The 23,126-nt window shown below is 41.8% G+C and overlaps 1 protein-coding gene across 1 annotated transcript; it reads right to left on the reverse strand.

Moving 5' to 3' along the window:
• Positions 1-1,256: 1,256 nt before the first annotated feature.
• On the reverse strand, positions 1,257-22,536 carry ECHDC3 (enoyl-CoA hydratase domain containing 3). The gene is made up of 5 exons (XM_089686352.1): positions 22,339-22,536; positions 13,585-13,706; positions 9,095-9,192; positions 4,355-4,555; positions 1,257-1,631 (listed from the first exon to the last, which is right to left on the reverse strand). Exons 1-5 carry the CDS (start codon positions 22,476-22,478, stop codon positions 1,320-1,322), a joined length of 873 nt encoding a protein of 290 aa, XP_089542478.1. The 5' UTR covers positions 22,479-22,536; the 3' UTR covers positions 1,257-1,319.
• Positions 22,537-23,126: the final 590 nt, after the last annotated feature.

Here is a 23,126-nt window from a genome sequence, read left to right on the forward strand (position 1 = left end):
GGGCTCAGGTAAGTATAAGGAGGGGGGGGCTGAGGGGGGAGCTGCACCCAGAAGGTTTCTTACCTTAATGCAAAGAATACATGAAGGTACAAAACCCTCTGCCTTTAGAACCACTTTAAATGACATTTAGGCTCAGTGTGCATGGAACCTAAAGCTTCATTACAAGAGAGAGACTATCGAGATCAAGTACCTCTTTCCCTGTGATTGCTTAATGAGCGCAGTCCTGTTTGCGAAGGAAATCATGGACCAACTATAACCAAAGCAAAGTCACTTTTAGAGTCCATGCACATTGGGCATAAAAAAACACTGCTTATACAGACATTTTCCATTTTTTTTCTTCAGCCTGAAGAAGCAGTTCTATGTTAGCCTATGTGTCCATGCACATTAGGGAGTTTACAGACATATTTTCAGAGGAGCGTTTAGAGACAAGAAGAAAAAACAAAACATGAAAATCACATTTTTGAGAGGAACTTTTGAGAAAAAATGCTTAATGATCACAAACTCGGCATTTAGGAGAGTTCTGTGTTTTCAAGTGTACATTGAAAAATAGGTAGAGGGGAATGTTTTGGGAAAAAAAACTTTTCTAAAGGCAAATGCCCATAAACTCTTGTGCAAAACAAGCCATTATGAGCTTTTATGGTGCTTTTTTCTGCCCCTAGTGTATCCTTACTACATACAAACTATTGCAATTGTTCTTTTATTAGGTTAGGATACATACTGTGTGACTGTATGTATGTATTCATTTTTGTAGTACTCTATGGGGTTGATTTACCAAAGGCAAATAGAATGTACATGTTACAAAGTGCAGTTGTTCCAGAGCTTAGTAAATGAGGTAAAGCGTCACTTTGCAAAAAATTATCAGGTGCATGGAAAAAAAAACAAAAAAAAAAACCCAAAAAAAACCCCAGCATTTTTTCTTTAACATAATTGGATGATGGAAGTCAGCAGAGATTCTGCTCATTTACTGGAGCTCTGGAATAATTGCCATTAGTAAGTCAACCCCTATGTGTTTTGTATTATTCTCCTGTAACTGTAAATAGTTTATATGTGCATCATTCTTGTTTAGTAAACAAACTTTGGTTTCTGTTTTCACGGGTTTACTGCAAGAATAAAACAAACAGCCAAAAAACTAAAAATGTGTGCCTCTTTTGAAATAAAAATAGATGAAATCATTGCCAAGTGAAAAACTGTGATATCTGTAAAGGGGTTTATGGGGAGTATAAAAAAAAAATTCTATTATTTTATACACAGAACAATTAGAAGCAGTGCATTTTTTATTTCAATAATTATGTCAATATTTGCATAGGTGATTGTTCTGATTAATTAGTCCACACTGGCTTCCTTTTTTGTGTGAAGGCTTCTATTCCTTCTTGGCCATCCTTTAGGGCAAGGTTTTCAAGCATGACTTGTGACGTAAGCTCATAAGCTTCTTCTAGGTTTTGTGAAATTTGCTTATAAAAAGTAGCTTTTCCCAGTGCAACTACAGAACGACTGGCCTGGCAAATTTTGCTGGCAATCCTCATGGTTTCAGTTTCTAGGTTCTTCTCAGGCACCACTTTGCTGACAAGGCCATGCATTAAAGCATCATGGGCTGATATTGGTTCACCTGTAAACAGCATTTCCAAGGCAACCTGCAAAATTAAACAAGTGTGAGAGATGCCACTCAAATGTCCCGGGATCAAAGCTTTAATGACAATTATCCCACTTTCTGAAATCATTGCCTGATACTCCTTCGTATAATCATCCACTAACCACATATGAATTGGAAGGTTGACTGGCGGACCCGGCTTGACATCTTCTCTCCTTTATCTATAAATTACTACTCTCAGAAACCTGACACTCAACTACTCCTATTTTGGAAAGATGGGAAAGGGATCTCAACTTGGGACTATTCACTCAAAAATGTAGTCTCTGTCATATAAATCTTCCATCAGCAATAAGTACCAAGAATTAGGGTATACAATTTTGACAAGGTGGTATCAAACGCCAGCCACATTACAACGTATGTACCTGGCGGTGTCCACAGTTGTTGGTGTGGTGCTTCTGATGGGGGAGATATGCTACACATATTTTGGTATTGCCTAGCCCTTCTGGAAGCGTTAGCTTCCTTTAGCTTATGTTGACCATCAGTTAAAGAACATGGGGAGCAGATTAGCGCATAGCCCACACTATCCTTCCCCTATTGCTTTCCTACCCCACTTAAATTTTTTTTCAATTTTTAATTTGTATTTCTCAGACCTTAGTGTAGCCTTTCCATGTGGAGCATTTGACTGGCGACGGTCAGAGCAGTGGAGAAGTGACCAACTTAATGATGTATAGGTGGGGTCACCTGCACTGTTTTCTGAGGTAGCTGGTGACCTGTATTGTTATCCTTCTGGCTGGACACATACTATATAGGTTTCTTACTTCCTGTTCCGCTGTATGAGACGTAAGGTCCTTTTCTGAAAGGGATTGTATATTTACATTTTTATTGCACCCTACTTAGGGTGGTCTCTATTGTATCAGTGTTCTGCAGAGCACTGGTTAAAGCTTGTAGGAAGAGTTTTCTTTCTGCTTTAGGAGGATGTAGAATCTTGACCTCTGTCTGGACAGTGCTGATCACATGCACTCTCCCAAGAAAGAAAGAAAGAAAAAAACAAAAAAAAAAACACCTCTAGCAATACACATCAAACTGAGCATGTGCAGTGTCTTCACACATGTCTTATCAGGAGAGGGGGCACTGGAAGAAGGGGAGGATCAGAGAAGTCAGGCTCAAACAGCAATCTTACACAATGCACAGGATTAACCCATTAGGTTCCACAGTGAGCATAACAAGCATGCTGTACTACATATACAGACTGATTTTACTGTTGTGGGTTTAGTAACACTTTAACCGTCACTCAACCTTGTTGAAATCAAGGGTTTGAATCATCTTTGTCTATAGGGTACATTTAAGAGTGATTGGGCTTCAGCACCAAAGGGGCCTGGGTTGGTTCCAGTTATTGCCTCCAGCCCTACTTTGCAGAGGGCAATAGGGGGTAAAGTGGGTAAAGTACAAGGCAGAGATGTTTCTTCCAGCGTCCCCTGTGCTGGGCCAAACAATGTCACATCACACGAACAAGTGCAGGGAAAATATAAATTGCTCTGTGACCTGACTGCTTAGTACAGCAACCAATGTGTCTGTCAGCAGACCTTTTTTATATTATCTCTGTACTGCAAAATCCAAAGGAAATAGTGGATTAGCTGACTTTTTTTGAACTGCACAAAAATGACACTCTATTCATGTCACTGTACTGCAGCGCAGTGTGCTGCGCTGTTGTTCAGTGACATACGATTCTGTCCTGTGTGCTGTGATAAAATGCAAAATGCCTACATTTTATTGGAAATCACCGCAGTGATCTGGGCTGCCAAGCAGTGTGAATAGGACGCAAAGAAAACAATTGTTTTCTGTGTGCCCTAGTGGTGACTGGCATTCTTCAATGGTAGAAAATAGTTCTAAGAGAAGTGATTCTGACTTGTAACAATGTGATTGAAATTGCCTGTATAGCAGAGCCAAATAGCTTATTTTCAGGGCAGTTTAAGTGGTTCTATACGTAATTTTTTTCTTTAATAGAACAGTCATACTTACCTGCTCAGAGCAATGGTTTTGCAAAAAGCAGCTCAGATTATCCTCTTCTGTGGTCCCTGCCACAATTCCTGGCTCCTCCCCCTATGGGGGCACTCGTGCAGGCCCACTCCTGAGCCTCACTGTCTGCATCTATTTACACAGACAGCAGGACTCAGCCCCACCCCGCACTCCTTCCTTACTGGCTGTGATTGACAGCAACAGGAGCCAATAAAGAGGGAGCTCCTCCTGCTGCCTCTTAGCCAATAAGGAAGGAGAGAACACAGAGAGCCTCTGCTCTCATGCACAGGGATGGATTGAGATTGGGCTCAGGTAAGTATAAGGTGGGGCTGGGGGAAGGGGAACTGCATGCAGAAGGTTCTTTTTTACCTTAATGCATAGGATGCATTAATGTAAACAAAACCTTCTGCCTTTATAACCACTTTAAGTATATCATTTTAGTACACTGCAGTATTTAGTCTTGCTGCATATATATGGGTTTTCTATACTTAAATAACCCCATAAAGTGTAGCAGAAAGAAACAATTAAAATATAGAAAGGAAGAGGGGCTACGATTGGATGCTCATCTGTGGATCAGGTCACAACAAGATGTGGGCAGTACACAAGCAATCTGCAATTTTTTCCACACGGATAAGACACAGTCACAAACAGAGTAGACATTTTGGATGGTGGAAACCACAGGAATAAAGCACACCTGTCCTTCTTTCTGTGGTGTCCACTCAGCAATAATAAAAATAGATGCACTCTAACCTTTCTTGGCACAGCTCTTCCCAAAGCAACAGCAGGAGTAGAACAGAAAAGTCCAACATTCACACCAGGTGTAGCAAACTTGGATCTGTCAGATGCCACAGCTATATCACAGCTGGCAACAAGCTGGCATCCTGCGGCTGTAGCCAATCCATTAACCTGAGCTATAACAGGAACTGGAATCGTCTGGATTGTTTTCATAAGCTGCAAACAACAACAGTCTTTATTAACCACCCAAATATATGGTTTACCAAAAATGAGAGCAGAAAAGATCTAGTGTTTTATGTACAGACTTACATACGGTGGATTTAAATTCGTGAAAAACACATATACACCAACATTTCTTGACATGGACCTTCTCAAAACAACAGAAGTAAAACAGAAACTTTTGTGAACCATCCAAGTAAATATTCCAACAAAGCTAAAACTGTAGCCTGAAAGGGGATTTCCATTCCATTTTCACTTCATCTTGTGTGTTACAGAGAAGTACCCTGTGCCTTGCAGTGTTTATTTGCTATTGGCAACCCTCACACAGAGTTGACAAATGGCGAGGGGTCCACGCTTACCTGGGTTTTAAGCAACAGAATATCAGAGGTTCAACTCTGCTGCATAAGGCTGCTAGGAGATGCTTTTTTATTTTCAGTTAAAAGCTAAAAATCCTTTAAGATGGTAGCTTACCTAATTAAACTACACCTGTCATGAAAAAAGTATAAAGACTGCCAGTGCTAGCTTCCTTCTGAAAATGCTAGCCACCTGGCTGTGCCTGCCTCTATACTTGTTCTAGGTCAGGGGTGCTCAACCTGTGGGTCTCAGAGCCCTCTGATGGAGTCCTTGACCTCAAACCATGGAAGCATACTTCTATTATATCCTCCGAGTTTGGTGTGCTTTCTGAAAGTGCACAAAAACTCCTGAATGCAGAAGTTTTCATGTTCTTTCAGAAAGTGCACCACACCTGCAATATTTATTAATTACAGGTACTTCTATAGTGCAGTCATTTAGTGTACAATCACATCAGTCCCTGCCCCAAAGGAGCTTATAATCTAAGGTCTCAAACTCATATTTATACATACACATACTAGGGCTAATTTAGACAGGAGCCAATTAATCTACAAGCATGTATTTGGAGGAAACCGGAGTACCCAGAGCAAACCCACACAGACACAGGGAGAACATGCAAACTCCAGGCAGGTAGTGCCATGGTTGGGATTCGAAACAACGACCCTAGTGCTGCCAGGTGGAATTGCTAACCACTTAGCCACTGTGCTGCCCAATATAAGAGAAGTCTATGGCAAAGCACAGCTAACCCGCAGGAATGCCACAGGTGTTCTGCGCTGCACCTGTGTTGCAAGTAAACCACAGTGCATCAGTGTAAAAGCAACCTTATAGGGGGCTCTGGACAGTAAGGGCTCATTTACATTTGCGCTTTGGGGAGTAGAAAAGCCCAATATTTGACACTTGGTTTTATCACGCACCCCCAACCACTGGTGTAGCGTCAGGGGTTGCAATGGTGACCCCGCCCCAAGCTCCAGGGGCCCGTGCGACCTTCCTGTCACATTCTGTTGTACATTTGGACAGAAGGGGAGGCAGAGGTGGCATATACAGAAACTGATCCTCTCCATTTTCCTCCTGCAACCACCGAGAGCTGATTTGTCCTCTCCTTCCTCCCGCCGACATTCAGATGCTTCAGGAGTAAATGTTCATTACGCTGTTCAAAATTCTGAATGATTTCATTTCATTGTTGCCCATGACCAATTACCAAATCGCTTAAGTGGCTTTCCATCTTCAAAAGGTTGAGCACCCCTGTTCTAGGTCAATTGAGGAAAAAAAATACATTTTTACTTTAAAAAGTACATTTTAAAGGAAAATATATAATTTTAAATAAAAAAAATGTATCATAGAGCAATGAGGTAAAATGTAGTACTATGTATAAATACAACCAATTCAAAATCCATTACCACTGGTATTGCACCACTGCCTTTTTACACATTCTCTGTCATTTTACACTGCTGTTGGAGATGATTTAAGCCAGCCATAGATGGTTTGAATCTCAGCCGGTTCAGCAGATCTGTGGACAGGCTGATTGCACCCAAGTTGCTCCATCGATCACCTTGAGTACAACCAGCATATTGGATTTTTACATGCAATTATTGCCAATGGCTATAGCCACTAGCAATAATCACTGAGTTCTCCAGGCAGGAATGGCTCTCTGCATCCCCCCCTACCGCCTGGAGAACAGAATAGCTCAGTGGGAGGGATTCCCCATCAAGAAAGAAAATTGTACCATCCATGACCTGCCTTAGACATTGTTCCACATATTCTGGACCTGCAGTATGAGAGAGCCATTGTGGCAGACAGCAGAAGACCTTATACACACTTGACTCCTGTGTAATCTACCCACCCCCCTGTTGGGTCTTCCATCTTTGACTGTGTCTAAAAAAGCCATAAAAGTTACTGCTACAGTTACATGTACTATACACTTGACATCTACTGAATTATTCAAGAAGTTAAAGAGGAACTTCACACTCTCAAATCAATATGAACTATTTAGATTATTTAGATAGGACAAATTGAGGACAAATTTAGGACAAATTGATTCCAGGAAGTAACATGAATCATCAACCCTTACTCAAGATAGTCACTGCCAGAAATGCCAGGAGACTTTTTCAAAATAATTTCTCAGCAAAATAAATCAAAGATGGACGGAGGAGTTTGTTTTGAATATTAAAAATGAATTAAATAGCATTTCTGGTACTCAGATGCAGTGCAGTTCCATTAAGCTTATGGAAGCACTCACAACTATAATGAAAATACGAACAAATGGGGGATCCCTAGGTATACTTTGATACTCAAAATTAAGACCATCACAAAAGATTATTTTAAAGAAGCAATATCTTGTCTTCTTTTCCAGTCCTTCCCACCCCCCACCACCTTAACCCCCTCTTACCAAGTCGGGTGAAGATAATCTTCACATTCCGTTCTTCCTTTGCTTTCTACACTATACTCCTTATTGCTTTAGTGGCATGTCACCAAGGCTTGGGCCCAATCCTATTGTCTACTAGGCCTCTGTACAGTTGAATGATTTGTCTACCATATAAATTGAGATGCTCCTGCATACTACTCCAAATTTTAGACAGACTACATAATGCCAGAATACCACTATTGCTCACTACATTGCTTACCATCATGTTGTTACAGTTTCCCAACCTCATACCTATTATAAATGGCAGTCTGAAAATTGACCTTTATCAGATCAGCTCATTTTTGAATGTTAAATTACTTGTGTTTACCTATATTATAATTCTTAGAAAAGTTTCAAATAAAAATACATTCTTAAATGTATTCCTTAGTTAAACTTTCTTAGTTTTGTGTGGTGTGGGAAGGGTGTTTTTACTGTTGTCTGTGGCTCTGTTAAAACAAGTTTTACCCTACAGGAAGTGAGAGGAACTCTCCAAGAGCCACACAGATAGAAATTAAAAGGCTTTCTTCAGAAAAAAATATAAAGGCTAGAACCCCTATTAGCTTTTTATCCTGGCCCATCTTCATATTGGCATGCATTTCCTCCCTCTTCTGTAACAAGGGGGGGGGGGGTATTTTTTTTCATAGACTAATTAAGGGTGGTCCTATGGGATCAGGAGAGATGGCATTGACCCATGATGAGTTAGAGTCAATCCCCACTCTACCCAAAAAAGGTTTGTGCTTTAACCGCTTTCCGGCCACCCTATAGCAGATATACTGCTACAGGGCAGTACGGGTGTGCAAAATCAAGTATATATATACACATAATTTTGCATTTCCAGGTAGGGGGCACACTTGGGCCCTACTCGTGCTTTCATTCGCAGCTGTCAATCACCAGGTCCCGGATGGTGATTACTCGCCGGTGCCCGTGATTGCTGAGCATCTCTGACGGGGAGGAGAACTGTATGTAAACAATACAGTTCTCCGTCAGCTTGTGCACACTGCTTTGGATGGCTGTGCACAGCACAGCCATCCACGGCAGTGCGATTACAGTGAAGCACACACACAGAGCTTACAGTGAAACCGCACACAGTCAACCCTTTGATCGCTTTTCATGTTAATCCTTTCCTGCCCCAGTGCCCTTAGTACAGTGTCAGTGTTTTTTTTTTTAGCACTGATCTCTGTATTGGTGTCACTGGGGATGTCAGTGACACCAAGTCAGTTCCCCCCAGTGTCAGAATGCCTGCCACAGTCCAGCTATAATAAAAAACAAATTCCAGTATGTATACCGCCATTTGTAAATGCTATAACTTTCACGTAAACCACGTAATTTACACGTATTGGGATTTTATTTAGCAAAGACATTTTGGCCTAAATTTATGACGAAATTTGATTTTTTTCTCTCAAAATTGTTTTTTTTTTTTTTTTCTAATAGCACAAACCCCCCCCCCCAAAAAAAAAAACCAAACAAAAAAAACAAAAAAAAAACAACAAAAACGCACAGGCGATCAAATACCACCGAAAAAAAGCTCAAATCAAGGCAAAAAAAAAAATGGACGTAAATTTCATTTGGGTGCAGCATTGCATGACCACGCAATTGTCAGTTAAAGTAACGCAGAGCTGTAACACGAAAAATGGCCTAGTCAGGAAGGGGGGTAAATCATCAGGAGGGCAAGTGGTTAAAGATGCTCTTGGACATTGGGTTCATAGACATTTTCTAATAGCTTCAAATCAAACAATGCAAAAAATCTGTCTTCATTCAGAATAAAAAGGAAGGACAGTGTTTACCTTAACACAAGCATTAAATACTTCTGCATGATAGGCTTTTCCTTGTGCAGATGTAAATTCTTTCAGATTATGGCCAGAAGAGAAGACAGGACCTTCAGCTTTAAAAATAAAATACATATCAAAATTAAATTCAAGGATAAAAAAGGTAATTTTTTTAGTTCACATAATTGCATGGTGTGTTGATTTGTAATAAAATACATGCTACTGTGTGCGAGAACTAAAAAACTATATAATACCACATTTCTTACACAGTCTCTGATCTGTGCATGGCTGCAATTGGAACTTTTTGTTCTCAGGGTATTGAAAATGTGAAACCAACGTACATTTTACACAAGGACCAGATACAGGCAAGTGAGCAAATCAGTTATTACAAACAATACTCCCATAGTGCAGGCACCAAATGTAAAATAATTTCTAGATACCTTGGGAGCCTCTCATTTCTAGGAAAATGTTATACAAAAACCAAGCTTGACTTTAAGCCTGACCTAAGACTAAGCCCTCTGCCATTCAATCGTCCAATGCAAACTTCTCACTTGTCTACAGAAGTTCTCAGCACTGAGTTGCTGTAAGTTGAAGCTGGTGCTTTTAGAGAGGGCATGGTTTATTGGTTTATATGTCCTTTATGGCATGTGCTTGGGAGCAAGGGGTTCCCTGTGAGAACAGGAGACTATTTTGGAGTACTTGCATGTACATGGTTTTGGTTTTTAGAAAACCTCTCATATACTGAATAGATGGATTGGCTGTTGGCAAATTTGTTTACAACTTCCTCATATGGGGAAGATCCTTTTTCAACCCCACGGTTGCACATACAATGTATTGCTCATATAGTCCTACTGCATATACTATAACTCCATCCAGAACTTTTCATTCTGTTTTTGGTGGAGTGTACAGTTATGTTCACATTTGCAACTCTTGTGTAAAGATCCAGCAGCACCAGTAATCTAGTGGCATATGTTACTATTCCTTTTATCACTACAGCTGTGGTTTTTAGTACCTGCGCTGCCAAGAGAATGCAGAGGTGGTCAACAACACTAAGTGGTTAAGGCTCAAGGTTTTTTTTTACCTTCATTCATACTATGCATGAAGCTAAAAAGCCTTCTGTGTGCAGCAGCCTTCCCAACCCCCCTAATACTTACCTGAGCCCCAACACGATCGAACGATGTGCACGAGAGCCTCGGTTCTCAGGGGACTGTTTCTCCTCATTTGCTGAGACAGCAGCGGGAACCATTGGCATCAAAGCCAGTGAGCCAATGAGGAAAGCGAAGGGGCGGGGCTAAGTCGCAGCTCTGTGTGTGAATGAACACGCAGAGCAGTGGCTCTGAAGCGAGTCTGCTTGGGTGCCCCCAGAGCAAGCAGGCACTCTGCAGGAGCGAGGGGCCAGGAGCGAGGGGCCAGGAGCGCCAGCGGAGGACCCGAGAAGGAGGATCATGGCTTCTCTGTGTAAAACCACTGCGCAGAGCAGGTAAGTATGACATGTTTATTTTTTTTTAAATATCACTAACTTCTCACTTGACAGAGAATGTATTTCATTCTTTTAGCTTCTTAAGCACCACCACTACCCATCAACCAGACGTTAGCGGAATACACACCTATCCTAAGAAACAATTACTGCTGTCATTAACAGAGGGAGGATATACAGTGCTCAGCATAAATGAGTACACCCCAACAGATTTGCCAGATAACTTTTACTGTCCTTTCAGAATCAACATTTTCTGTGGGACACTATACTATAAAATACTCCCACAAATGCGGGCCATTGATCGCAAATGCAATTTGTTAATTTGCACACACAAAAAAAGTATTTTTCCTAACAAATTCATTCAAGACCAAAAAATGAATACACCACAGTGAAAGGCTTAGGCTGGTCATACACTATACAATTTTCTGTCCAATTTCCTTTAGATTTACCTTCATCTATGTAGGGCAAGGGCCTGCATAATTGAATACAATTGAAAGTGTTGTTTAGGTTTCACCTATTATATGGTTTTTGGTAAATCTAAAGCAAAAATCTCAGGAAAATTGTATAATGTATGACCAGCCTTAGGAGCAAAGCTAAATTTTAGATAACAAAACACTAATTAACAAGAATTCAACTACAGGTGACTCTAATTATTCATTAAACAAGGGTCCAGCAGACAGTTGATTATATAAGGGCATTACTTAAAGAAACCCCCTTCCAATTTCATGCTGCCAGCAATGGCAACATATGGAAGAGAAATGTCAAGGCCTGAAAAAGAAAATTTCTTTACACAAGAAAGGTGAAGGCTACAAGATTAGCAAAGCTTTACTCATCAGTCAGAATACTGTAGCAAAAGTGATACAAACATTTAGCCGAGATTGAACTGCATCCATCTCACAGAGACGTCCAGGCCGTCCATAGGAGTTAACACCTTGACAGGAATGTCTTCAGATGAGAAGGGTTGAAGAAAATAGCCATGCAAGTTCACTGCAGTTAGCTAAAGAAGTAGAAAGCCAAACTGGGGTGATTGTTTCTCATGACACAATACGGCGTATACTGTAGAGGAATGGCATACATGGGTGTTGTCCATGAAGGAAGCCTCTCCTAAAGCCCATGCACAAAGTCCTCCTAGAATTTGCCAGGGCCCATGCTGAAAGAAGAAGACTACTGGGACTCTGTACTCTGGAGTGGCGAGACCAAGATAAATGTTTTGGAACGGATGGCTTCAAAACTGTATGGCATTGCAATGGTGAGGAGTACAAAGAAAAATGGTGGTGACAGTGTCATTCATGAGTGCTGCTGGTGTCGGGGAGCTACATTTCATTGATGGTATCATGAATTCACAGATGAACTGCTTTATATTAAAAGAGAAGATGCTACCATCACTTCATGCCCTTGGTCGTCGTGCACTTTTCTAACATGACAATGATCCAAAACACACATCTAAGGCAACTGTTGCATTTCTGAAGAAGAACAGGGTGAAAGTGATTCAGTGTTCAAGTATGGTCAAGTATGTCTCCTGACCTGAACCCAATCGAACACCCATGGGGAATTCTGAAGAGACATGCTGTCCTTACAAATCATGGAGGTCATACAAAATACTAGATGTAATAGTTTTTGTTGTGGGGTGTATTCATTTTTGCGTCACCTAAGTTGAGTCAAACTGAAGATTTATTTCCAGATACGGGCTCATTTCCGGTATTTGGAATCAAGATGGAGGCCGGTTTATTCCAAACTGAGGCTTGGTTGTTACTTATATAAGCGCGATGGCAGAGGGCAGTCTCCTAGTCCCGGAAGATGTCTGGGTATGACGAAACACGTCCTGAATGGAAGTGACTGCTTAATTATATTAGGCTGATGTACTTTCAGTGTTCTCATGAGGAAAGTTTTAGACGCAAGTAACCCCTAAGGAGTATCTCCCATTTTACTTGTTGCTTCTGGGTTCATTCTAGCTAGGGAATCAAAGAGATTGGATGTTCACTGGTTTCCCTTCCCTCCACCTGGCAATACCCAGCATGCAGGTCCTGGGACAGCAGACCCCGAGAAGCATGGCAAGGACAGGTTGCACTGGGGGGGGGGGGGGGGGGGGGTGTTGGCACTCTGGGGGAAAGCATATGGGTAGCTTTACAGCTGTTGCGCGTGTGTAAATCCTCCCATTCCCCCCAGCCTTTTGCTGATAGTGGTAAAAGGGTTAAGCAACTTAGGGTTATACTACTAGGGTTGCTTACCCATCATCAAGCTGTATCCCTTAACGTACTCAGAGAAAAGGATTTTACATTAAGTAAAAAAAAGTCCTATTTTTAATTCTTCAAAACCCACAGCTTCATTTTCAAAGTAATATTAGCATCCTAAATTCAAAACATAAAATGGGAATGGAGAGGTAAGAGCCATAAGCACCCCTGAGAGGGGCAGAACTTGAAATCAGGTACTTCCCAGTCATTAAAGTGGTTTTAAACCTCAGACATGATATATGAACTAAGCATAACCTTCTATAGTGCGTACTTGTCTCAATTAAAAGCACCAAGTGTCACTTCTGTCTGCTGCTTTGTTCCTCTGCTATCTGTACGAGTCACTTCTGACAAGTTTTACTGACACCAAGAAAAAGATGGTGGCAGGGGAGGGATCTCCAGCACACAGCTTGTGATTGACGGCCTTAGCTCTGTTCCAATGTGCTGTGTGAACGGACTGTGTCCCTTCCCTCCAATCAGGGCTTAGAGCTCTCCTCACTGAACTCTGCTGTTTATAACTTCAGCTCTCTGCCCCCCGCTTTCAGACAAGCTTTATAAATCCTGTACTTTGAAGGGATGTAGAGAAGAGAATACTGAAGATAAATAGGTACAACTTATGTAAGAGGATATGTTTCATCTCGGTGTAACATTTGAAGCCCGTCACTGGATATACGTAAGGCTTTACAACCACTTTAAAAAGGTAGTACTTGCATGACAGAGAACCTTGGATTCTATTTGCAGAAAGTGATAGGTAAAACAGGTTCAAACAAAAAGCATGGAAACGTATTTAAATGTATAGATACCTGCAATCACAATGACTCTTAAATTCATATCATTAACTTCATATGAAATATCTTTCTGAAGGGACTGCAGCATGGAAAGCGATAAGGCATTACGTTTCTGTGGATTATTCAGAGTTATTTTCCTGTATAGAAGAACATTCATTTTAGTCTCAATTTACAAATGGAAAAAAAAGTTAATTATATCTGTCTTTTAAATTAGAGCTCCACCCAAGACTTCCACATCCGGCTAAAGAGAAGATATACAATATGACAATCACAGAGCAATGATGATGAATGATGTAAAAATGCTGTAACCCTACCCACAGTAAAAAAAAAAAAAAAAAAAAAAGTCACGTGACAGCCATTTCCAGTAATCTGAACTGTTGTTATGAGTTACTGCTTCCTGCACATCCTTGTTGGCTTTAAGTACACTTAACTGAATTTGAACTGGAGGACATACTGGATCATTCCCCACTAATTGTTGGTGTCAGGAGGATGGGGTTTCAGCAATTTGAAGCAGATTGTGCACACTATTATGTTTAGACAAATCTACAATATATGTGGATTTGCAAGATAATTCACAGAAATTGGATGAGATTCTCTAATCACACTGGTGTGATGTGACTTGAGTCGCAGAGAGTTGCATGACAAGGAAATCACATTATGTTCAATGGTGCCAGTTCACATGAATATGACCCTGCAGTGCAATTTTGAAAAAGGCTCTTGTGCTACTTTGGTGTGATTTGGCTCCATAAGGCCTGTTCCACACTAATACAGTATGCGCTTTGTCAGTTTTGCGGTGCTTTTTTCCAAAAATGCTCCTGGCCCCTCCCTCCCTATGTCCCTAGAGAACCCAAGCAGACGTGCTCTTGAGCCACTTCTCTGTCAGGCTATTCACACACAGAGCGTGGCTTGGCCCCGCCCCCCTCTCCTCACTGGCTGATTGACAGTAGAGGGAGCCAATGGCTCCCGCTGCTGTGTCAGACAATGTGGAGTGAGATACCCTGGAGCGCCACTGCTGCAGTGCATATCGCTGGATGGATAGGGGGCTCAGGTAAGTATTGGGGGGGCTGCTGCGCACAGAAGGTTTTTTACCTTCATGCATGAAATGAATGAAGTTAAATACCTTGAACCTTTACAACCACTTTAAACTGGAGCAATGACCGCACATCCTACTCGGGTATACATAGGAAAAAGGATCATGTGACACATAAGGGGAGATTTACTAAAACTGGAGAGTGCAAAATCTGGTGCCACTCTGCATAGTAACCAGGTTTTTTTTGACAAAGCTTAATTGAACAAGCTGAAGTTAGGAACTGATTGGCTACCATCAGGCCCACACTGGCCATATGGCACACCGGGCATTTGTCCGGTGGGCCAGGGCCGCACTGCCTAAGAACAGCAGCCTGTTGATGACCGGGACGCACAGCGGGAGGTAAGCAGCAACCACAGTCTGGACAGTGCTAACACAGACTAAGACCGCAACTCACCTTCCGCTATGCCTAAAGCAGGGCTGGCAGGAGGTGCGGCAGAGACACTCCAGTGACAAGTAGGAAGCGCCTGCAGGGGACATACATCTCTCGGGCCAGCTGCTGCAGATACAGTCTTTGCTGGATTGGGATGTCGCTTTGCTGAATATTTAGGGGGCACTGTGATTAGATAGAAAGAGGGGGGGGGGGCATTACTGCAAGGGGCACTGTGATGGAGGGCTATGATTGCTAGGGGCAGTGTGATAAAGGGAACTGCACTGCAAAGAGGCACTGTAATCAATACAGTGCCCCTTTACAGTGCAGTCCTTTATATCACAGTGCCCCTTTACATTACAGGGCGGAGGACCGACTCCATGAATATTCCATCACCAACTGCCCCGCGAACTCCCTTACCTCCCATCCCTGTAAAAATTGGCTGCTCAGTCTAAAATGCCCGGGCCTATTTTATGTCCCAATCCGGGGCTGGCTACCATGCACAGCTGCACCACATTCTGAGTTTTAGTAAATCTCCCTCATAGAGTCTATATTGCTCCCATGAATTACTGAAGTCTTTTTCCTCTGCCTGACTCCCACAGGGTAGAACCGCAGTCTCTGCAGAACTCACAGCCCCTCTGCATCTTTGCAAAATCTACAGACTCTGCTGCATTCCCCTGTACCTCAGCTACACCTGCAGTCTCTGCTGTATCTCAACTGCATCCACAGTCTCAGCCACACCTGCAGCCTCTGTCTCTGCTGCACCCCAGCTGCATCCACAGTCCATTCTGTATCTGCAGCCTCCATGGCATCTTATCTCTTCCAACAGTCTGTGCGGCACCCACAGCCTCCTCCTCTCCTATTGCCTCTGCACCCACAGCCTCCATATTCTCTCTGCTTTAAGCTGCCCAGTGCCTTGGGCTTCTCTCAAGTTCCAGTTCCTAGTCACCTGGTACCCACCCTATTCCCCAGGAGTGCCTGATGAGTTACCTGAGGGTAGCCTGCAGCAAAGCTCAAACTCCTGTGAGGTAGTCCATGGCAAAACACCCGTTATCTTATAGACTCCACTCTCAGGGAAAGCAGCCACACCAAGGTACAGGTTCGATATCTCAGACTGTGACAGCATCCCAACTTGGAGTCTATAGATCCACTGTAAGGGCACAGCTGGGGATGCCTAAATCTTTCCTTCAAGCACATTTAAAAGACAAGAACTGAACCAACCACACTCAAGCAGAAAATTTGATTTCTGGTGATGTTTTATATACAAACAGTGTACAGAACATCCCTAGTGTTGCCATGGCTAATTATTTTTGACAGTTTAAAAAAACCCATAGCGGACTGATAATTAAAATGGAGAGCTAGCCATTAGTTATATTACACCACAAAGTGTCTAGCAAGTGTATGGGTTATACTAATTTTTGTAGTAATCTTTTTTTATACAGAAATACAAAATGCTACAACCTGGGGCAATCAGATTTTTACTTCAATTATAAGCAGTCCAAACAGATAATAACCAATCAGCAGTTTCCTATCTCTTTACTTTGTTAAATAAATGTAGTTTGAATTAATTATATAAATCTCCATGCCCTAGTTGAGAATTTGCAGATGTGAAGTCCATGAGCAGTCTGATGTACTTACTAACCATGAGGGTCTCCAAAGATTTCTCAATGTCAGTGAAGCAGATTGAAGTACATAGAGGCAGCAAGGAAAAGAAAGTATCAAGAGGACATTTCACAGGTCAGCAATCCTGTCTTGCAAGAACTTTCTTACTTTAAAACATCTATGTTAATTTAAGATTAGTAGAGCAAAGAAAAAAAAAAAACTCTACCTTCTAGCAACCAATCAGATTAAAGATTGTGTTTTCTGGGAGAAGGAACCAAGGCATCTCATTAGCTGCCACTGGCAACAGCTCCACTTGCTATGAGCTATAGTCTCATATCAGTGCATATCCCATTGACTTTTACGCCAAGAAAAAGCAGCAATTACCAACTCATTCATATATTTGCATACTGCAAGTATTACTAATTTACTAATCATAAGAATCCATTGACACACGTTATATTGTGTAGTAATGCGTGTTACACTTTCCCATTTAATTTCCTTTGGGTCTTTAAAGAGTTCCAATCCAAAAAAAAAAATTTAAAATAATGGTATTTTGCACTCTCCCACTGGGTTAAATCCAGCAGATACACTTTCCCATGTGCTAAATACAAAAAAAAATTGCTGGTGCCTTCCTAATTGCCAGAGTGGTAACTTTTCAATAAACCTGTTCACAATCCAATACAGTCTCCATAGTACCTTCTTCTCACTGGAAGAATATCGCATGATAGCAGCACTCTCCCTCTATCCATTACAATAACAGAATGCAGATATACGGTACGATCACACTGCTTTTTCAGCTATGCAGCTTCATGATATAGTCCAAAAACAGCAGTCCTCTTAATGCTGAATTCACACATCCTGCGATGACAGGCATTTTACTGCATTGTAAAACACCTGCCACTGCAAGGACACACAGGAAACAATTGTTTCCTATGTGTCCCATTCACACTTTAACACAGACTAGGGCTGCGCTGCAGAGTGCTGCGATAAAAAGCAGACATGCTGCATTTTATCACAGTGCATCCTACTAAATCGCATGGTAATGTACAGCACCACAACACATTGTGCTGCTGTACATTGCCATAAATGAAGTGTAGGTTTTGTATACCTCACATAAAAATTGTACAAAACAAAAACTAAAAGAAAAAAAAAAGGGTGCCGTGTGAATCATATGCCACACTGCCCCCTAACACACCTGGGATCAGAGAGCTGCCGGAGTGGTAAAGCTCTCTGGCAGCTCTGCGTTCCAGTGTGAATTTACCCTATTAGTAGAAATACATACATACAGTAGCTCACAGAAGGGAGTACACCCCTTACATTTTTGTAAATATTTTATACTTATACATCTATTTCCCAAAGACAACCTCTGGATATGACGCTGAGCACGTGCGCTCAAGTTCTTTGGTCGACCATGGTGGGGCCTGTTCTGCCTGGAACCTGTCCTGTTAAAGCGCTGTATGGTCTTGGCCACCGTGCTGGAGCTCAGTTTCAGGGTTTTGGCAATCTTCTTATAGCCTAGGCCATCTTTATGTAGAGCAACAATTCTTTTTTTTCAGATCCTCAGAGAGTTCTTTGCCATGAGGTGCCATGTTGAACTTCCAGTGACCAGTAAGAGTGAGAGCAATAACACCAAATTTAACACACCTGCTCCCCATTCACACCTGAGACCTTGTAACACTAATGGGTCACATGACATCGGGGAGGAAAATTGGCTAATTGGGTCCAATTTGGACATTTTCACTTAGGAATGCACTCACTTTTGTTGCCAGCGGTTTAGACATTAATGGCTGTGTTGAGTTATTTTGAGGGGACAGCAAATTTACACTGTTAAACAAGCTGTACACTCACTACTTTACATTGTAGCAAAGTGCCATTTCTTCAGTGTTGTCACATGAAAAGATAGAATAAAATATTTGCAAAAAATGTGAGGGGTGTACTCACTTCTGGGAGATACTGTGTGCTCACCAGCCACTTCGGTACACCTGTTCAACTGCTTGGTATCACAAATTGCTAGTTAGCCAATCACAAAGCAGCAACGCGATGCATTTAGGCATCTAGGCATGGTGAAGACAACTTGCTGAAGCTCAAATCAAGCATCAGAATGAGGAAGAATTGGGACTTAAGTGGCTTGAATTGTGGTATGGTTGTTGAACTTTGAAACATCAGCAGCAGAAGACCACACCAGGTGCCACCCCTGTCAGCTAAGAACAGGAAACAGAGGTTACAATTCACACAGGCTCACTAAAATTGGACAAAAGAAGATTGGAAAAATGTTGCCTGTCTGATGAGTCTCGATTTTCTTAGAGATGGTCATGCGCGAAAATCCCAGTAGATCAGCAGTTTTTTAAATATTTAGACCAGCCTGCCTGGCAAAAACAACCATGGCACGTTCAAAGTCATTAAAATCCCCTTTCTTCCCTATTCTGATGATTGGTTTAAACTTCAGCAAGTCGTCTTCACCGTCAAGATTCCTAAATGCATTGAGTTGCTGCCATGTGATTGCCTGATTAGCAAGTTGAGTTACCAAGCGATTGAACAGGGGTACTTAATAAAGTGACCGGTGAGTGTACAGTATGTACACATGCATATATCTACACACACACACATATATATATATATATATATATATATATATATATATATATATATATATATATATATATACACACACACACACACACACATACATACACAAACAAGCAAATGAACTACCCAATACAAACCATTTAGCTGACTGAAGTGCACAGTGAAGGAAAGGACATTGCAGAAGCTCACATACACTCTAAGCCCTTTGCCGATACAATAATAACAAACCTGGTGGATCTTCCTATGAACATGTATTAAAATAGAGATTGTAACAAGCAGGATACCTCATTCTTGGGCTTCCGTGCATTTATACTGTGGGGGGCAGTTCACACCACAATTTCTGCATTCCAGATCTGTATCTGCATGTTCCAGTGTTCTTTGTCAGGTTTTTTTTTTTTTTAATTCAATTAAGGACGTGCGTTCTGGTGCATTTTTGGTGTGTTACAGTGAGTTTTTGTGCGTTTTTCCACATAGTAGAAACTTTCCATACAGAATAAAATGTTGCATGTTCTACTTTTGTGCACTGCACTGATACAAACTAGGGATATTTGAATATATGGAAAATACTGTGCATGCATTTTTTTATGAAAATTAAAAACACACTGGACTGCATCTGGTATGAACCAGCCCCGAGACATTCTATTTGTTTCAATTACTAAATTGATACATGTGCATAAAGTAAGATCCACCAGGTCTTTTGTGTTACTTCATAATTATTGTGTCAGCATAGGATTGAGTCTCCAATAGTTTCAAATCGCATGACACGTCACACCCTATTGTCCGCAATGGAAGCAGTCAATTCCAACTTAGACTTGCACCGATTTTGAAAGTACTTCATGCACTACTTTTTGCAAGTTCATGTGCGGTTTGCATAGACATCTGTGCATAAAGTCGCACAGATATCTTCCAAGTTGCACCTGAAGTCAGACTGACATCCGACTTTGAAATCATGCAAATTCAAGTGAAGTCGCATGATTTCAAAGTCAGATTCAGTGTGACCGAAGACTGAGAGGACTGGTGTATGTGAGATACTGCAATGTGCTTTCCCTGACTCTTTCATACTGACCAGTTTTTGTTTACTTGTTCAGGTAAAAAAAAAGTGCATGAAAAATGCATTTCTGTGAAATTCACATGCAGTTCTGGGTGGTGTGATTTCAGCCCATTCATTTTGAATGGGCTAAAACCACACTGCACCAAAAGTAGTGCATGCACTACATTTTAAAACACACTGTAACCGGATTGCATGGTAAAAAAGTACCGTTAGCTTTCTACTGACATCCACTGCAGATTAAATGGAGTGCGTTTTGCACGTGGTATGAATTGCACAGGAACACACAGCGCGTTTCTGTGCAATTCATATGTGGGCATGGTGTGAATAGGCCCTAAATCTTACGAAACTCTTCACACTGGTAAGTTGTGATTCAGCTTTGTTTTTAGAAAACCTGCTTGCTGCATATTTCGTGCATGTTGGGTGTGGCAAAAAAAAACAAAAACACATCAAAAACTTCTGTTTATTGAAATGAATGGAAACCCCAGCAACAATGCATCAAAAATGAAACACCTGTGGGAAGTGCTTTGTCCATTCACATATTCAGTGGAAAACTACATTGCAGATGCTCTAAAAACACATAAAAAAACGCATTATGCGTTGCATTTTTGCAATGGTGCAGTAGGAAAGAGCCCTAAGGCTTCGTTCACATCTAGCGATTTGGAACCGTGGCGATTCTACCCACGTTTCCAAATTGTGCTAAAAGTGTGAGAAAGTGTGCGATGCATGTTTGAGTGATATTTAGGTCATTCTTAATGGCACTCCAAGTGTGCGCTTTTGCCACGATTGTCTCAAAATGCATGAAAAAGGAGCCTGGCCGAGGAACAAAATTTGGTCCCTGAGCTTCTTTAGTGTGATAAACATACCAAGTGAATGCACAGCATGCAGAAACAAGTGGGAATCATGCAAACAATTTTGTGAGTGGGAACGCACATTCCTACTACATGAAATGTGAACGGGGCCTCAGCGTTCATTGCAATCAGCTAAATCCTTGGTATTGGGTCGTTCATTCACACAATTGGCTCCTGTATAAACTGGCCCTAGTATGTGTATGAATGAATGTGAGTCTACCTTAGATTGTAAGCTCCTTTAGGGCAGGGATTGAAGTGAATGTATAATAAATATGTAAAGTGCTGCAAAAATTGAGATCGCTGCATAAGTACTAACAATAATACGTTTGTTATGGGTATATGTGGATGTATAGATATATGTATGTATAAATAGAAATGTTCAGGGGTTAGACAAAAAAATGAAAACCCTACAATATTTTCAGGTATGAAAGTGATGACAGGTTTCACATACAAAGCGGAAGTGATGTAACATTCTTTTTCTTCTGCTGTGTGATGAGACACCTAGCTAACAAGTGGGAAGCCTCACTTTCGTCATTCACTGAATGCTAATAATACGGAGTCATGTCAGAGGTTACTGAGTTTCAAAGAGGGCAAATTGTTGGTTCCCGCTTAGCTGGAGCCTCTGTGACTGAAGTTGCCAATTTGCCATGTCGCGAGGTACAGTATCAAAGCTTAATATGGCTTCCAGGAAAACATCGCCTGATAAACATAAGCGTGGTCGACATGGTCACCTGACCAAAAGAGACAAAAAAGGACATTGTGAAGGATTGTGACCCGGAATAAGAAAACAACTGCAGAGCTCAATCTTAGTCTTGATGGGACTGTCTTCAAGGGACTGAGATTGAGCTCTGCAGTCACTTTTGCAGCAGTTGTTGTCATATTCCAGGTAACAATCCTGCGTAATGTCCTTTTGTCTCTTTCGGTCAGCGGACCATGTCGACCGTGCATATCAAACGACATTTTCCCTGAAAACTGTAAAACACAGCGAATGACGAAAGTGAGGCTTTGCACCTGACTAGGTGTCTCATCACACAGTGGAAGCAAAATGATACATCACTTTTGCTTTCAACTTAAAACATGTTATCACTTTCACACCTGCACATCATGTAGTGTTTCCATATTTTTGTCTAACCCCTGTATATGTACCAAGTGACAAGCTAGCCCCCTGATTTACCTGCCCCTCCCCCATAGAAGTTTGCAGTGGGTGTCCTGTGCAGCTCTGTACCTGACGCCCCCCTCCTGTACAGTGACAGTGAGTGCAGAGGGCTCGTGTTGCACGGTGCTGGTGCTGCTACACCTCGTCAGTATGGCTGCAGCTCTGCACGGCCCCCTCCCAGCTCGGAGCAGACACTGAAGTGTACTCATTGCAGTCGTCTATTCCTTCTTCTTGTCACTTGGCCTCTTCAGGCAATATGACTTTACAAACGGGAAAACAGAGTAAATACATGTGAGATCCAGTGCTGCCCTCTAGTGTGGAGGATCTCCACTACAGCTCACTCAGTATTCCCTCAGCAAAATTGTATTATTTACAAACTGTCCATACCTGAGGCCAGGGGCGGACTGACAACTCATGGGGCCCCCAGGCAATAGGGGATCATGGGGCCCCTGTGTCCTTGCCCAAACTCAAAAAAGCCTATGAAAAAGGTACCAGGGGCATCTCATGGGCCCCCCTACTGACCCTGGGCCCTCGGGCAGTGCCCGAGTTTCCAAATGGTCAGTTCGACCCTGCCTGAGGCGCCATTCACACCTAGCGATTTTGGAATCGATTCTAACACCCCAGACACATCAAAGCCGATTTTGAAATCCTGCGACAGTGAAGTTGCACAATTTCAAAATCGGGTGTCTTGCCGATTTCCTTGCGATTTGCAAGACATCTGACACCGATGTCTATGCAAATAGAAACAAAATTAGTACATGTACTACTTTAGAAATCGGAACTGCACTGATATGACCACTCTAATAGCGGACAATAGGGTGCGACTTGGCATACGATTTGCAAGTTGCAGGGCATGC

The sequence above is a fragment of the Staurois parvus genome, unplaced genomic scaffold, assembly GCF_062004578.1.
Source record: "Staurois parvus isolate SC_StPar_1 unplaced genomic scaffold, SC_StPar_1.0 ptg000019l, whole genome shotgun sequence".
Classification (NCBI taxonomy): Eukaryota; Metazoa; Chordata; class Amphibia; order Anura; family Ranidae; genus Staurois; species Staurois parvus.

Coding starts and splice junctions, on each gene's coding strand:
- ECHDC3 (XM_089686352.1), bottom strand. CDS start 22,478: ATGAGTACACTTCAGTGTCTGCTCCGAGCTGGGAGGGGGCCGTGCAGA. Junction 4,556..9,094: donor TATTTAATGCTTGTGTTAAG/GTAAACACTGTC, acceptor TGTTGTTTGCAG/CTTATGAAAACAATCCAGAC. Junction 1,632..4,354: donor GAAGAGCTGTGCCAAGAAAG/GTTAGAGTGCAT, acceptor TTAATTTTGCAG/GTTGCCTTGGAAATGCTGTT.